General features: G+C 36.1%; 1 protein-coding gene across 10 annotated transcripts in view; it reads right to left on the bottom strand.

Annotated features, from left to right (window-relative positions):
- Positions 1-15,000, bottom strand: part of LOC135205284 (uncharacterized) — a 290,446-nt gene that overhangs the window by 8,921 nt on the left and 266,525 nt on the right. For 6 of the 10 annotated variants that reach the window (XM_064235663.1, XM_064235667.1, XM_064235668.1 and 3 more), the window contains 2 exons: positions 12,724-12,991; positions 7,492-10,237 (listed from right to left, as the gene is read on the bottom strand). In XM_064235663.1, the coding sequence (XP_064091733.1) occupies positions 9,795-10,237; positions 12,724-12,991 (711 nt within the window). In that variant the 3' untranslated portion in view covers positions 7,492-9,794. Of the gene's footprint in view, positions 1-3,959; positions 5,465-7,491; positions 10,238-12,723; positions 12,992-15,000 lie in introns of those variants that run through there. The other 4 variants (XM_064235671.1, XM_064235669.1, XM_064235672.1 and 1 more) reach the window with 4 other exon arrangements.

The raw sequence follows: 15,000 nt of genomic DNA, 5'->3' as shown, positions 1-15,000 counted from the left end.
CGAGAATGAACTTCTATCACCAGAAATACACATCTCTCGCTCCTCAATGGAATGGCCGAGAATCGAACCCGCGACCACCGAGTTGGGGCGCCAGCACCATACCAACCACGCCACCGGGGCGCTATGTTAATCCGTGTAGTAGGCTATGGCTAATTTTTGTGTTTAAATGGTCATTAGAGGTTGGATTTTTGCCATTCTGTCACCATTGTTTAGTGCTTCAAATCTACCATGCGACATTGCCTTAGCAACGAGTTCGACTCCAACATCAGCATCCAAATATTCCAGTATAATTGGCGACTTACTTGTTACGCTGGGCCATTCTAGAAATAGGGAACTGAAACAACTAAGATGTTATCTGCAAAGTAATTCATCAGCTACTTTACTCTGTTTTTTTTCATCTGTCCAACCGCCTGTGGTGTTTTTGTATGGTAACACTGCGTCCCGGGCTTTAGATAGTTCCGCTATTCTTAAGTTTTAGGTAAATAAAAGGATATCTGGGTGCACATTTGCAACTGAAAAGTGTTTCAAGATTTACTGTATGCGAATTACACCGTTAATATTCGAAATAGGATATTGTTATTATTGTTGAATGTAAGCTGAATGTAACATCTAAAGCCCGGGACGCAGTGTTACCATACGCAAACACCACAGGCGGATGGACAGATGGAAAAAACCCGAGTATAGGTATTCATCCAAGGACCACAAAATAGCAAACAGGCACTTTATTCTAACGAAGAAACGACAAAGTTGCTTTTTGGAGATACTTTCTCTTAGATTTTTCCCGTCCGTTAGATATTTTACCTCCATATCTGCCTGACCTACTATATATAGCAGGTAATAAAATAAAGCCTTTAATACTTGTATTTCAACTTCTACCTCAGTTTTGAATATATGAATTGGTTAATGGTTTTCGATAACATGTTATGTATCAATATAAAGATGTGTAACCATGAGCTCAAGTCAAAAATGTGAAAATATTAAAACATTCTATATACCTTTGGTATTTTGTCAAAAAGTAGAAAAATGCGGATACAACAAAGAAAATCTCCTGTTTATAATAGTGATTAGAGTAACAAGAACCAAAGAATATGCAAAACAATAAGAAAAACAGGAGAGATGAGGGTGTAATATGTCCTAGCAATTGCACTACTATATATAGTAGGTCAGGCATTAATTTAATAATAATAATAATAATAATAATAATAATAATAATAATAATAATAATAATAATAATAATAATACCAACATTCAGTAGAAGGAGACGCTTTAGTAAACATGATATTCCAGCTGCAGTTGAAGCAACTTCCAAACTTTCCAGTTTCCAGACTAATAAAAAAAGTTATTGAGACGACCGGGAGAGAGAGAGAGAGAGAGAGAGAGAGAGAGAGAGAGAGAGAGAGAATGATAGTTCGATGCACAAAGCAAAGAGGTCAGAGGAGCCTTGTTCCAGTGAGAATTGATTCACTTCAATTCATCTTCAACTGACTTCAACTTTGCTTTTGAGGATCTATGTAGTGTTATCACAGATCAATCAATCAATCAGTCAGTCATTCCTGTGTTGTTCATTTGTTTCGTAATCCGTTTATATTTTTGTTACTGTGAATCAAAATATTATTCGTTTTTCGGAAAAGAAAACACATTGTAGTATATAATATATATATATATAAATTATATGTATATCTTGTATTATATAAATTTGAAACCTTCCTTCCAAAATGGAGTACCAGTATACCCAAACTCGTCATCCTCATGTGAAAGCCAGTACCCAGCCTCCCAGCATCGGCGAAGGTCACACCAAGATGGAGGGCTCCTCTTCTCATTCATCTCCCGTCAGTCTTTTCACTATAAAAGCGACCACTCATCAGCCTGCCTTCGATAAAGGTCGAACAGGAAAGGCAAGACGAAGATACCTGCCATTACTGCAACCGCAGAAAACATTCTGTTTTTTTTTTTACATTAAGCTAAAAGAGCGGACGGTAGCTATGCTAATGACATTACAAAGATCCTTCAGTACTGCCTACAGTAAGGGGAGGGGTAAGGGGGGAGGGTTAAGGGGATGTCTCACTGACGTAATTACTGGAAGCTCTTTTCAGCTGTAATTTCTCTCAAAATTCCTTCGTGAATATTTAATGCGCTGACGTCAGAGACGAAATGAAAACAGTCTATAACAATAGATTAGATTGGAGAAGACCACAAAAGAGGAAGGAAGATATTATTGTTCTTTTATTTCTTTTATTTTTCGTGAACATTGGTTCCTTGCGACATCATTTCAGTGCGAATGTATATATTTACATATACATAACCCACAAGAACCCACTACCTTATGTATCAGTGACTGACAACCAAGAGGAATTACAATTACCAGTTGCACATCCTGATTTGAATAATCAAACTTAGTCCAAAACATGAGTTCTTCACAGGGGGTATCCATACCCCTTGGGGTTATGAGAACCACATGACGGGGGTATGGGACTTGATCTCTGGATATTTGTAAATATCTGATTTTAATGTGTCAAGGTATCCATGGGTACGTTTTGTAAATAAATAACCATATAAAAATATAAATACTTTTGATTTTCTTGTTTTGTTCCTAGATATTCGTACATAAAGTATGTATAAAACTAAGTACATTACTTTATATTGTCAACAAATAGGACTTGAGTGGTCTTAAAGCAAAGGGCAATTCACTGGGGCACTGGAGCCACCAGAAGGTTAAAATACCCCTGGTCTAAAACGTACCTTTTCAATAGGAAGGCATGACATTGACCTCATTAGCAAGAGGATTCAATTTTAATACCAAGAATTGGCCTAATTTATTCATGTCGTCCTAAAGTAGTATATGCTTTTATTGATTTCTCTGGTGATGAATCTGGCACCTGATAAGAGTTAGCTTTTGCTGATAGTAGCCAGGATAAATATATAAATAACAGGTAGGAACCAAAAGGGTATAACACCTTCAGCCAAACTCTTGGAGTAAAGGGCGTTTAAGTAAGCTATATTTAATCACACAAGATGTTTCCTTTGATAAGGATGGCTCCAGTAGTTATAAAGCTAGACAATAATGGCCGCACATTCGTTCTATAACAGCCAAGTCAATAATTGTGTTAACTATGAATAAATAATGCAGACATCAGAAAAAAATTTTCCCCCTAGTAAGGGTGGCTACAGATATAAACTTTTCCCCCCTAGTAGGGATAGTCTCAGAAAAAAACTTTCCCTTAGTAGGGGGTGGTCACAGAAGAACTTCCCCCAAATAGGGGTGGCCCCATAAAAATAGTTTTCCCCTAATAGGTATAGCCTCAGAAAAAATTTTCCCCTAGTAAGGGTGGCTACAGAAATAAACTTTCCTGTAGTAGGGGTGTCCCATAAAATTTTTCCCCTAGTAGGGGTAGTCTCAGAAAAAACTTTCCCCTAGTAGGGGTTGGTCACAGAGCTTCCCCCAAATAGGGGTGGCCCCCTAAAAATATTTTTCCCCCTTAATAGGGGTGGTCCCAGAGAATACTTTCCCCCAGTAGGGGTGGCTACATAAATACTTTCCTGTATTAGGGGTCCTCCATAAATTTTTCCCTAGTAGGGGTGGTTTCAGAAAAAACTTTCCCCTTGTAGGGGGTGGTCACAGAAATTTCCCCTGATAGGGGGTGGGCCCAGGTAAAATCTTTCGTCTAATAGGGGTAGCCCCCAGCAAAACTTTCCAGTAATAGGGGTGAGACCATAGCTTCTGCGAATTCACTGTCTAACAGCCAAGACAAAGTCATGTCATGGTATAATACCATACACTGAAAATGTCATCAGTTTAAGGCCATTAACATACCTACTACGCAGGAAGGTTCACAAAAATCACTTCTAAACTCCTTCACAAGTCTATATATTTCAGTCTTCACCCTCTCCACATAAACGTCAGACAATCAGACATGCAGACACGGTTTAACAAAATCATCAGGATAATAAAAGACAAATGATGGATTTTGATGTATATAATTGTATATCACAAAAGGGGTATAATTGTGGAAGTGTCTTACTCCAGTGACTTTGGCTTGCTCTTATAAACTGCTTAGATTAAATATGCTTGTAAAAATGCTTAGTAAAACTCATCTCTACTTGACTACACCTACGGTACATTCTTCTATATTCTATGAGTGGACATGAAGGTCTCGCTTATGTACATAACATCATCTCTGCAAGTTTGAAAACATAATTGCTTCATTTTGTTTCACTTTTATGCAGTGAGATACAAAGAAAGAATGAAAATGGTAGATCTGGAAAAAAAATTACACAATTGATTTTAAAATGTTAAAATCAACATGTGAGTGGCTTGTACAATTGTCCCTGGTCATTCACATAGTGAGGTCATTATAAATAATAATAATAATAATAATAATAATAATAATAATAATAATAATAATAATAATAATTGGAAAACATCTATACATCAATTTAAATGATACCTCATGTGCAGACTGACTCACATATATACCACAACCGTTTTTGTAGTGGATTATAGATAATAGATAACAGTTTTTATAGCAAATCATACATAAAATGATACTGGAAGAAACAAAATTGGTATTAACTAAGATTAATTAAATCAGAACCTGTCGGACCTATTAATAGTTAAAAGTGAAGACACTCATAACAGGGTACTGGTGGTGGTTGTGGATACCTGTTGTAACAACTTTGAATGGGATAAAATAAAAGTTATTACTGTCTTCTTTTAGGCGACGTTATCGGTTATAATACTTGAAAAGCCACAACACCTGGACCCGGTTCTAAGAGTGAAGGGAATGAAATAAGGAGAAAATGGAAGAGGGAGTATTAAATGAATATTTAAATCCCCTTTGAAAGACACCATTTATAACGTGGCAAAGTAAAAAAGGGAGTTTTGACGAAGGAAAAATCTATTTCTGGGCAATGACCTGTGTCACCCAGTGAAATGCTTCCTTTAGTGTTCATTTCTAAGGTAAAGTATTGCTACAAATACCAGAGAAAAATTAACATGGTAATGCCAGAGTATACTGGCTCGCTCACCTTTAATAAAGGTGTCGGTATGGTATATCAAATTCCGGTCCTGGAGATGAAATTTATATTTTTCAACCGTAAAGGAAAAGGGTGTTTTACAATAAAGAGGAATGTTTTGATACTAAAATAAAAACAAAATAAAAAGTAACTAATTTAAAGGTTAAATCCGATACACGAATACCTCCTTAGTAAGCTATAAATACCGTTCAGGGCGTAGCCATAAAATTTATAAATAAATATGTATTCAAATACAACAGACAAGCAACAATAATTAAAAAAATGTCAACAATAATTTAAAAAAAAGGCAAGATATGCAAATCGTAACATAGATATGAGAATTAAGAAAAAATCCAAAGTTTTACGCATATAAAAATATTAGAAGATAAATATATATTGTTTTAGCTGAAACACTGAGGTAATGCTGAAATTAGGCCTCCATCAAACTGCACTGGAAAAGACAAGATAATAAGCACTTAATGAATAATAACCATATCCATCTACCAGTAAAAATTAAGATATGACTTCGGCATTGGATGAGACAGAGACTGCTTGTGGTAATAACTGTTGCACAAAACTCGATGGAAGTGAACCAGATAATGACTACTGCATAATTCATAGCTTAAACTGATATACAGTAATGAAACAAATGAAGGTGAAATAACTTAATTTATGAGCAATAATGAAAATTAATAGTTACTGTACAAGCGAAAATGTAGTAATGACTAGTGGTTTCGTTGACAATTAAGCAGCAATAATAATTACGCTCAGTATAAGACAAAGAAAAACTGGGCTGTAATACCTCTGAATGAGTTTAAAGTATTCAGCAATAATTACTGTGTAAAGTTAGCGCAGTTGGTTAGAATTACGAGCTTTATGTTGTGGTATGGCTGACCAAGGTATGAAAACCACAGCTCAAAAATGAAATTTGCTGACCAGGGTGTATTAGGTCTGTCTGATGGATGGAACGGTTCCAGACGAATGGTTGAAAATAATTAAGTAGTCATAGTGCTGTTGTAATAAATTTTCTACGGCAAAAAATCAATAATGAAATCAATTTTGTGCAGGTGTAATAAATTTTGTACGAAAAAAATTAGTAAATTATTTTTCCAAAATAGGAGATATGAATTTTGTATACAAAATTTTTTTTTTATTTAATTGGTCAATAAATTTTGTAACATTTTCTTTATTAGGAAATACATTTTGTAAAAAAACATCTTCAATTATGAGGGTAAAAAAAAATAATAAAAAATAAAAAAAAATAAAAAAAAAAAAAAAAAATAAAAAACAAAAAAAAAAAAAAAAAAAAAAAAATAAATATTAAGTACTGGGAAATTTCTGTAGAAATATTTTTAAAAAACTAGGAACTAAATTTTGCAATAGAAATTTTTTTTAAATAAGGAAATAAATTCCGTTAAAAATATTATTTTTAAAAGTTAGGAAAAGCCCTTTTTGATTGGGAAACAATAAGATAAAAGTATCACTTGAATTTCTATTACAGTTACTGCTCAAGTTCCAAATATCCAAGACCACACAGAGAGAACCTTTAACTTATATCTACTTAAGATTCTTACTTATATTTTGATCTTTGATGAATTATGTTGAGCACTTTCCCTATCTCTGCTAAATGTCCCAACTGTTAATCCAAGTAAATGTATCTATTTACAAACTTAGTTCTTATGCATATATAAATGTAAATATATATATGAACTGATTCAGTTTCCTTATGGCATCTACATAAGTATACATAACCACACACATACATCCTTACCGAAACAGGTGTACAAATACATGCACATAGGTGCATTAGAGAATGTACACAGTACCTACATGAATTCATGCATGCATTATACATGGGTGTATATGAAGTGCGTGCATATATGTATTTTTTCCCCGTTCAATTGTTATGCTTCCTTGTGATTCAAATTGTGATTGGACTTTAAGTTCGTGGGCATCTGAACTGTAACTCAGCACATATGTATGTACATGTCCAATGTAGCACGAAGGAACACGTACTTGAGAATATACTTAAATCCACCATAGAAAGGTAAGTGAAACAGGGACTTGGAACAAGTATACTTTCGTAGTATATGCTACATTTTCAAGTGTGAAACTGATAAAATGTAGAATACACTACAAAATTACTTGCTCCAAGCACATGTTTCAATAACCGTCTGTATATATATATACCTATATATATATATATATATATATATATATATATATCGTACGTCAACCTATAAGACAAAAAACCAGTTCTTTCAAGCAACTGTGTTTCAGCATCGCCGGGAAATCAAAGTAACCAAGAATATTTCTTAGGAGATAAAAGCCCTAAAGATTTTAAATTGGCTAAAGAGGATTTTCAATAAAATATTCTACCTATAAAATTTACAACAACAAAAATTTTAGAGGTAAAACCTAATGTTCTCAAAATTTGGCTATTCAGGAAATGTTAGTTGCTTTTATATATTTTTTTCTTTTTTTTTTTTCTTTTCATAAAAGTTAAAAAATAAATAAATTCCATACAAAGAAATGTCCTCATGATCCACAATATTCCTACCTGAAAGAAAATCTCCTCGAAACCAAAATAATATTTTTTGAGGAAATTAAATTTCTTTTATGAGAAAAATCCCTCAAAATTCACTGAATAATTTTGCCAAAGAAAACAGACCCAAACGATTTACAGAAGAGAGAGAGAGAGAGAGAGAGAGAGAGAGAGAGAGAGAGAGAGAGAGAGAGAGAGAGAGAGAGAGTCCTAAATGAAGAACTTTGTAGTAAAGTGTAGTATAAAGTTTTTAATGGACACCTCTCTAGAGAGAGAGAGAGAGAGAGAGAGAGAGAGAGAGAGAGAGAGAGAGAGAGAGAGAGAGAGAGAGTCCTGAACGAAGAACTTTGTGTAGTATAAAGTTTTTAATGGGCACCTATAAACTGCAACATAATAATTCTTCCTAAAATTACGTTTGTGCTTTGTGGTGTTTACTACAAACTTGATCTTGTGGGATATTCTTTGTGATTTTCTGAATTCATTCATTATTATTTGTGTGATTTCTTTAGAGCAAAATTGTAGTAGGCCACGTTACTAAATGTTCGACTCTGCTATTGTCTGTCCAGTAAAAAAATGCTTTTTCAGTAAGTAGCATTTAATTATAAAAATGTTATATTAACTAAGATAAATTCGTCTTCAGCTGGTATGTAAATTTTAATCCCTTTTAACTCTGGTGAAAACATTAAGGCAATTAAAAATGTAACATCATAAGAAAATAAATAAAATAGAAAATTTTTTCTGCATGTTGGAAAACTCGAATTCATTAACTACGAAATAAATAAAACATGAAACACTCCATTTTTCCACCTTACACTGTACAATGTCTGCAGCTTAGCCAAAACAATTTGACAGCAGGATTTGTATCCTTTTGTATTCTGATCTCAGAGAAATTCGGTTTTTTAGCATTTTGTTTCTATGTGACAGATTCGTGCACTTCAAGATTTCATTATTTTGCTTGTAAAATCACCGTTAAATTCAAAATTTCTGTGAAATTCACACTTTTCCAGATCAGGAAGATTCTCAGTTTGAATTCACTAACGTCAATGTCCAATACTTTTTTCAGTTTTCATCCAATCTACTGGCCTCTTTCCATTTCGTGTAATCTTATATACTCACAGACTTAAATACTTTAAAAGCTTAACTTAGGTATTGTAACTTAGTTCCAAATTACCCTATTTTAAACATACTTCTGCACCTCCTTTACATTATGCTATGTTACCTCTTGGTTAAAACTTATCGTATCAAGACGTTGAAAATACGTCCATCTGAGTCTGACACTTCGTTTCAACATGCTAGGAAATGATACAGTTCCTTCACAGCTGTCATATCCAGGGAACTGATTTCAAAAGGTCCTACGCTTTCTGGTATTTTGGGGGGAAAAAAGGCATTCCTACCTATGAATTGGCAAAGGAATGTATTTTGTAAGAAAGGATCAGTTATACGACTCTGTAGTTGGTTTCGTTGGTAATTCAGATTGATAATACTTGAACAAACGGAAATCATTGTTTACATTATGCTTTCGGTAAATTAAATACACTTGATCTATTTTTTCCCAATCTCAAAACGAGTATATAGTATATCTGTTTGGTACCTTAATAGTTATTCACTGTCATTTTGTTTTTTCTTCAAACCTAAGCATATTTCCTTTCTTTATAAACAGCCATAACGTTCTCTGATAAACACTTGTTTAAAAGTTGGCCTTATTTTTTTCTTTCCGTTTGCAACCCGGCCGCACTTGTCTGACATTTTCAGAAACCAGCCAATACGAAAAGAATGGACACAGAATAACGCACCTTCTTCTTCTTCTTCTTCTATCATGTACTCAAAAATGGTCCTTAATCTCTAAAGCAAGGAACACTTAGCCCTGAAATTCTCCGTGAAAAAGTGTGATTAAATTTGTGCCTTTTTGTCAAGTTTGGATCACGTGACTTTCCTCACTACCTAATCACTCCAAATGTTTAAACAGCCTGTGTCTTTCGATCACTGTCACAGCGTCTGCGATGTAAATCATCGTAGTCTCTTCCACTGCATTTAGTGCTTCACTAACAAATCATTTCTTTCCAGTGAAGCATTTTACTCTATAAAATGTGTTCTCACTGGGGCAATGTCTTTTCTGACTGCAATAATCCCCTCTACTTAAAACTACAGAGTCAGGGGGCCTCCCTCTCATTGTTTATGAGAATCTCTGCACCACCTGTAACAGCAGTTCCTTTACTAGAATCACTCCTACTTCCACTTAAACTTCATTCTCAAGTTCCTCTTCCATGAGAGTCGCGTACGGGACGGGCAGAAGGGCATCGTCGATGGTCTCCTGACGCTGCAGGACGATGCCGTGGGGATGGCTATGGTGGGCCGTCGGGACAGGGTTTTCGGCAGGGGGCGTCGGGGATACCCTGAGTTCGGGCGTGGTGGTGCCGCCCACCGCCTCCCCAGCTGCCCACGAAGGCCCGGCAGTTGGCGATCGCCTCAGGCTACTGACGGAGGTGCTGTCGAGGCTCCTTCCCCTGGGGGCCACCTCGTGCAGGAGGGGCGTCGCCACCCTGTAGTTCTCGAGGTCGAGGCTTTGGCTCTGGCAGGAGCGGCGCCTCGCCAGGGGGTGGTGGCAGACGGCAGTGGCGCCTTCGCCAGTCATGCAGGCGCCTCCTCGAGTGCTGCTTCCTCCTTCGTCAATGCTTCGATCTGGAAAAGACATCGCGTGAAAAAATGAACCCCAATCGGATTCTTCCTTGGTGCTCAGACCTGGGAAAAGTCATCAATTAGGCAGCTGAAGGAGGAGAGTCGTTTCTCCTAGATTAACACAGCTTAAGGACAAATGCAATCTCTCCTTCTCCAGTGTTATTCAACACATGTTGAAACGCCTACTTTGTTCCTTGGCTCTTTCTCCTCTATTCTATCTTCGGCTGATGATTCTACCCTCCATCCTGACTCATTAGTAACCTCTTCTATTGGTTGAACTCCATTTTGAACTTCCTTTCTTCAAAGACTAGTTTCTGAACTTGTGACACTTATCTAAATGGAGATCCTGTTCCCTAGTTAACTTCACTGCCTTCAAGATCTTTACTGCCTATTGCTGCTTCTATCTTCACATTTAGCTGATTTATTATAATTGTTGATGCTATGGTTGAGCCCCTCACTTCTACCGACATTCTCTGTCTTGGAGAAAGCAGCAAATTCAAAACACTAGTTATCCCTATAAAACGGTTTTATTATATTGGTTAGATGCTGCCTTCCTTCTCCTATACAAGTTTCATTTCATTAGCAGCAAAATTACTCATAAAAAACCCTTTGAAAATCGTTTGAGTAACTGAAGTTATTACCGTTAAAAACGGTCATAAATAAAGGAATGTTTTATCATAGGAAAGCAGAGATTCTTGGCGTTGTCATAACTTTGCAAAAACTGGCCACAATGCAAAGGACGCAAAACTTCTGTCATTCGGCACCGTGACAAAACGGCACCTCAACAGAATGTGAATACTTACTCTGCAAAGCCAGTTACACCCATTCATGACCTAACAGACGTTTATTGATAAAATTTTGTAGGAAATAGCTCAAGTCCAATGAATATGAGAAACATTTTGATCAAATAGGAAAATATGATACTGACTCACTTGCGCCCCATTCTGACATATGATTAATCAAAAGGTGAACCCTATTCTTATGGAACAACACTACAGGAGGGGCCATTGACGTATAGTGGGTAAATGCTGACGATAAGGATACCAATAAGAATAAAGAGAGCGATAATCATCAACATTCGGAATCGTATCAAAATAGGTAAATCCCCCTTGAGAGTGAGATGACCATATTATCGAGTCAAATAAACACAAATCTAAAATGTGTTCAACGGTAAATTTGAAGAAATAGATCCTTAATAAAGAGAAAACCACTCTGAAATGAAATTATAGAAATGAATACTTCTGCTCAATACTTTTTTTTTTATCTATTAGACATTATTATTTCAAACATGGACAGAAATATTGCATAAAAGCCAGCTTTAGCTTATACATAAAAAAAACAATGTATTTAAAAAGAAACCAAGGCGACAGCCAGAGGAAAAAACGAGACAACTCCCCCAGTGAGAGCGACCTTTGGATTTTGAAAGTGAAAACGCAATTACCTTTTTTCATTAGAGTGAGATCCGACTTCTGAATAAATCAGATATGATTTTTTTAAAACGCTAAATTCTCTGAGCCCTCTGATGAACTCGATCAATCCCTCCAGTTCTCAAATGACAACTGATCTAACTTGGTTATAAAAATGACTATACTGGGTTGAACTGCGTCGTCGTTTACTCGAAGTCTCTACGCTCCATTAATCCAAGTTAGACATAAAATAATATAAATTTTTTAAAATTATTTCCCCACTTTCCATGGGAAATCTTCAAATAGGTCTCAAGCCTCCAATATCTACAAATCCAAAGGTACGCATCAATTTTGAAATTCCCGAGAGTTAACCTCTGTAAACTTGAATTCCAAAACAGAAAAACTGTCCAAAAATAGATTCAAAATGACTTTTTTATAACAGCCACATTTGCCCCCCTGTAGTTCTCTACTTGTCTCATTGACTTGCAATGTCAATCTGTTCAAGCGCCATGCCTCAATGGCTTGCAGATGTCATTTAGAAGAAACTCATGACATGTAATCTTGATCTTGTAACCTGAAGACTACTACTTTTCAGCCAAATCAATCTTTTCAACTGCCAAAATCTTTACAGTTGTCTCAGCTGACTTATTCAACTCGTCAGAAAATTATACAGCTGATTTATTCAACTGTCAAAAATTTTACAGCTGACTTATTCAACTGTCAAAACTTTTAAAAATCTACCTCAGCTGACTTATTCAACTGTGAAAAATTTTACATCTGCCTCAGCTGACTTATTCAACTGTCAAAATTTTTACATCTGCCTCAGCTGACTTACTCAACTGTCAAAACTTTTACAGCTGCATCAGCCTTACTCAATTGTCAAAAATTTTACAGCTGACTTATTCAACTGTCAAAACTTTTAAAAATCTACCTCAGCTGACTTATTCAACTGTGAAAAATTTTACATCTGCCTCAGCTGACTTACTCAACTGTCAAAACTTTCACAGCTGACTTATTCAACTGTTAAAACGTTACACCTGCACCAGCTGACTTATCAAGAAGAACAACTCTCAGACGACTTACTTGCGGAAATCACCCGGAAGTTCCTCAGATTCTCGGCGCTCCGAACCTTCCTCGAGGCTTCGACCACAGAATGCTGTCTTCGGAGGACGCTGTGGTCCAGCGAATCGGAAGCGAGGCGCAGGCGGGCGTTGTGTCGCCCGTGGTGGGGGGCGTGGGTGGAGGAGCTGTGACCGAGGGCTGGACTGTGGTGCAAAGGGCGTGAACACCTGTGGATTGGCGTCTGATCTATGTGCGGGACGCTGATTCGGCACGACGGAGGGACGTGGACCTGTGGAAGGCAGGAAGGAGGTTGGGGTCACGGGATGTGAGTTACTGTGGATCCCTATGTATATGTATATGTATATATGTATAGATTAATGTGTGTACAAAAAAAAGTGAAGGTAATGAATGGTATGACCCAATAAAAACATTGACGACAGTGATAGTAGTAGAGTAGACAATACCAGAACCCTCCTGGAAATCTTTGATTAACCTTTGAAAGCCTTGACAAATCTTTACGTATAAAAATATGTATGTATGTATATAATATACATACACATATCTACCTAACTCTCTCTTTATATAAATATATAAATATGTGTAAGAAAATATATAAATATATACATTGATTATACAAAACACTACCTCCCTTACATATATGAAAGAAGAAGACTTACACACTGGCTACCATTACCCACGAAGAATGTCCGGGGGCTAATCAACTTTTAATTTGCATTCAATTAGCGAGCGAGATAGGATACGATACATCATCAATATCCCCGTTATGGATTTTCATCAAACGGGGAAATGGACGAATGAATTGTGAAACCTCACGAAAAACGGATTTGCTGGGGAGGAATTTCTTTTTTTTCGGGGGGGTGGGGCAGGGGGGATGGTATATTTAATTGAAAATAGGGAAATCGAGTATAATGCTATTATGCTTTTCTCTTTCTGTCCCTCTCTCTCTCTCTCTCTCTCTGTGACCATTGAAGAATACAACATTAATAAAATTTCAACTCTCTCTCTCTCTCTCTCTCTCTCTCTCTCTCTCTCTCTCTTGCCGTAACCGAGTCAATATGGATTCTTTTCCCGACAATATTTTGAAAAAAAAATAGAATACAATATGTCAATATATATATATATATATATATATATATATATCTATATATATATAATATAATAATAATATATATATAGATAGATAGATAGATAGATATATGACATATTTTATTCTATTTCTTTACTGGCAGATAATCTGAAGCTTGCTTCCTGGAGGATGCAAAAACAAAAAATAAAACAAAAATAAATAAAAACAAAAGGACGAAGAGGCGAACTAATGTATGCACATACACACCCCATTAGGTGGAGATGCGAGAGAACTCTATTTTGAATTGCAAAGTTATTGAGACAAAAAAAGACGGTTCGAAAAGCCGAATTTTTTGGTGTGGTTACTTTGCCACGACGGAGTTTGGAATCTTGAAGGCTTTGGATGAGGGATAGATACCTATTTTGGTGTACCATATCACTACAAGGAATTCGCAATTTAATTATACATTTGCAAGGTACCAAAGAAGAGAGAGAGAGAGAGAGAGAGAGAGAGAGAGAGAAATACCTATTTTAGTACCATATCACTTAAAGGAATTCGCAATTTAATTATAAATTAGCAATGTAACAAAGAAGAGAGAGGTTCAAACACTGGAGAGAGAGAGAGAGAGAATTCTGGTACCACATAACTAAAAGGAATTGGCAAATTAATCATAAATTTTCAAGCTAATAATGAATAGAAGTTCAAACACTAAAGAGAGAGAGACGGAGAGAGAGACCTGACCTTACCTTACAGACCTTACATTTTATTCGGGTTGCCCCAGGTCCCTCAGTGTGAGGCACCTCTAATGTCTACCAGAGTGTTGCTAATGCATCTTCCAGTATATTTTGCATCTTCCAATCTTGGATGGTCTGGGATGCAGCTTAGATATTTGTCGAGCTTATTCTTAAACACATCTACGCTCACTCCTGATATATTCTTCAGATGAGCTGGCAACGCATTGAATAGACGCTGCATTATCGATGCTGGTGCGTAGTGGATTAATGTCCTGTGTCTTTCCTTATTTTTCCTGGTATAGTTTTGGGCACTATTATTCTACCTCTGCTTGCTATTTGCTCTTTCTGATATTTTTAGCTCCATGATGTTTTCGGCTATTCCTTCTATCTGTTTCCATGCCTGAATTATCATGTAGCGTTCTCTTCTCCTTTCTAGACTATATAATTTTAAGGATTGTAATCTTTCCCAGTAGTCAA

This window comes from Macrobrachium nipponense, chromosome 49 (assembly GCF_015104395.2).
Source record: "Macrobrachium nipponense isolate FS-2020 chromosome 49, ASM1510439v2, whole genome shotgun sequence".
NCBI lineage: Eukaryota > Metazoa > Arthropoda > Malacostraca > Decapoda > Palaemonidae > Macrobrachium > Macrobrachium nipponense.
The sequence above is the reverse complement of the archived record's forward strand: the minus strand, read 5'-3'. Positions and strand labels throughout refer to the sequence as shown.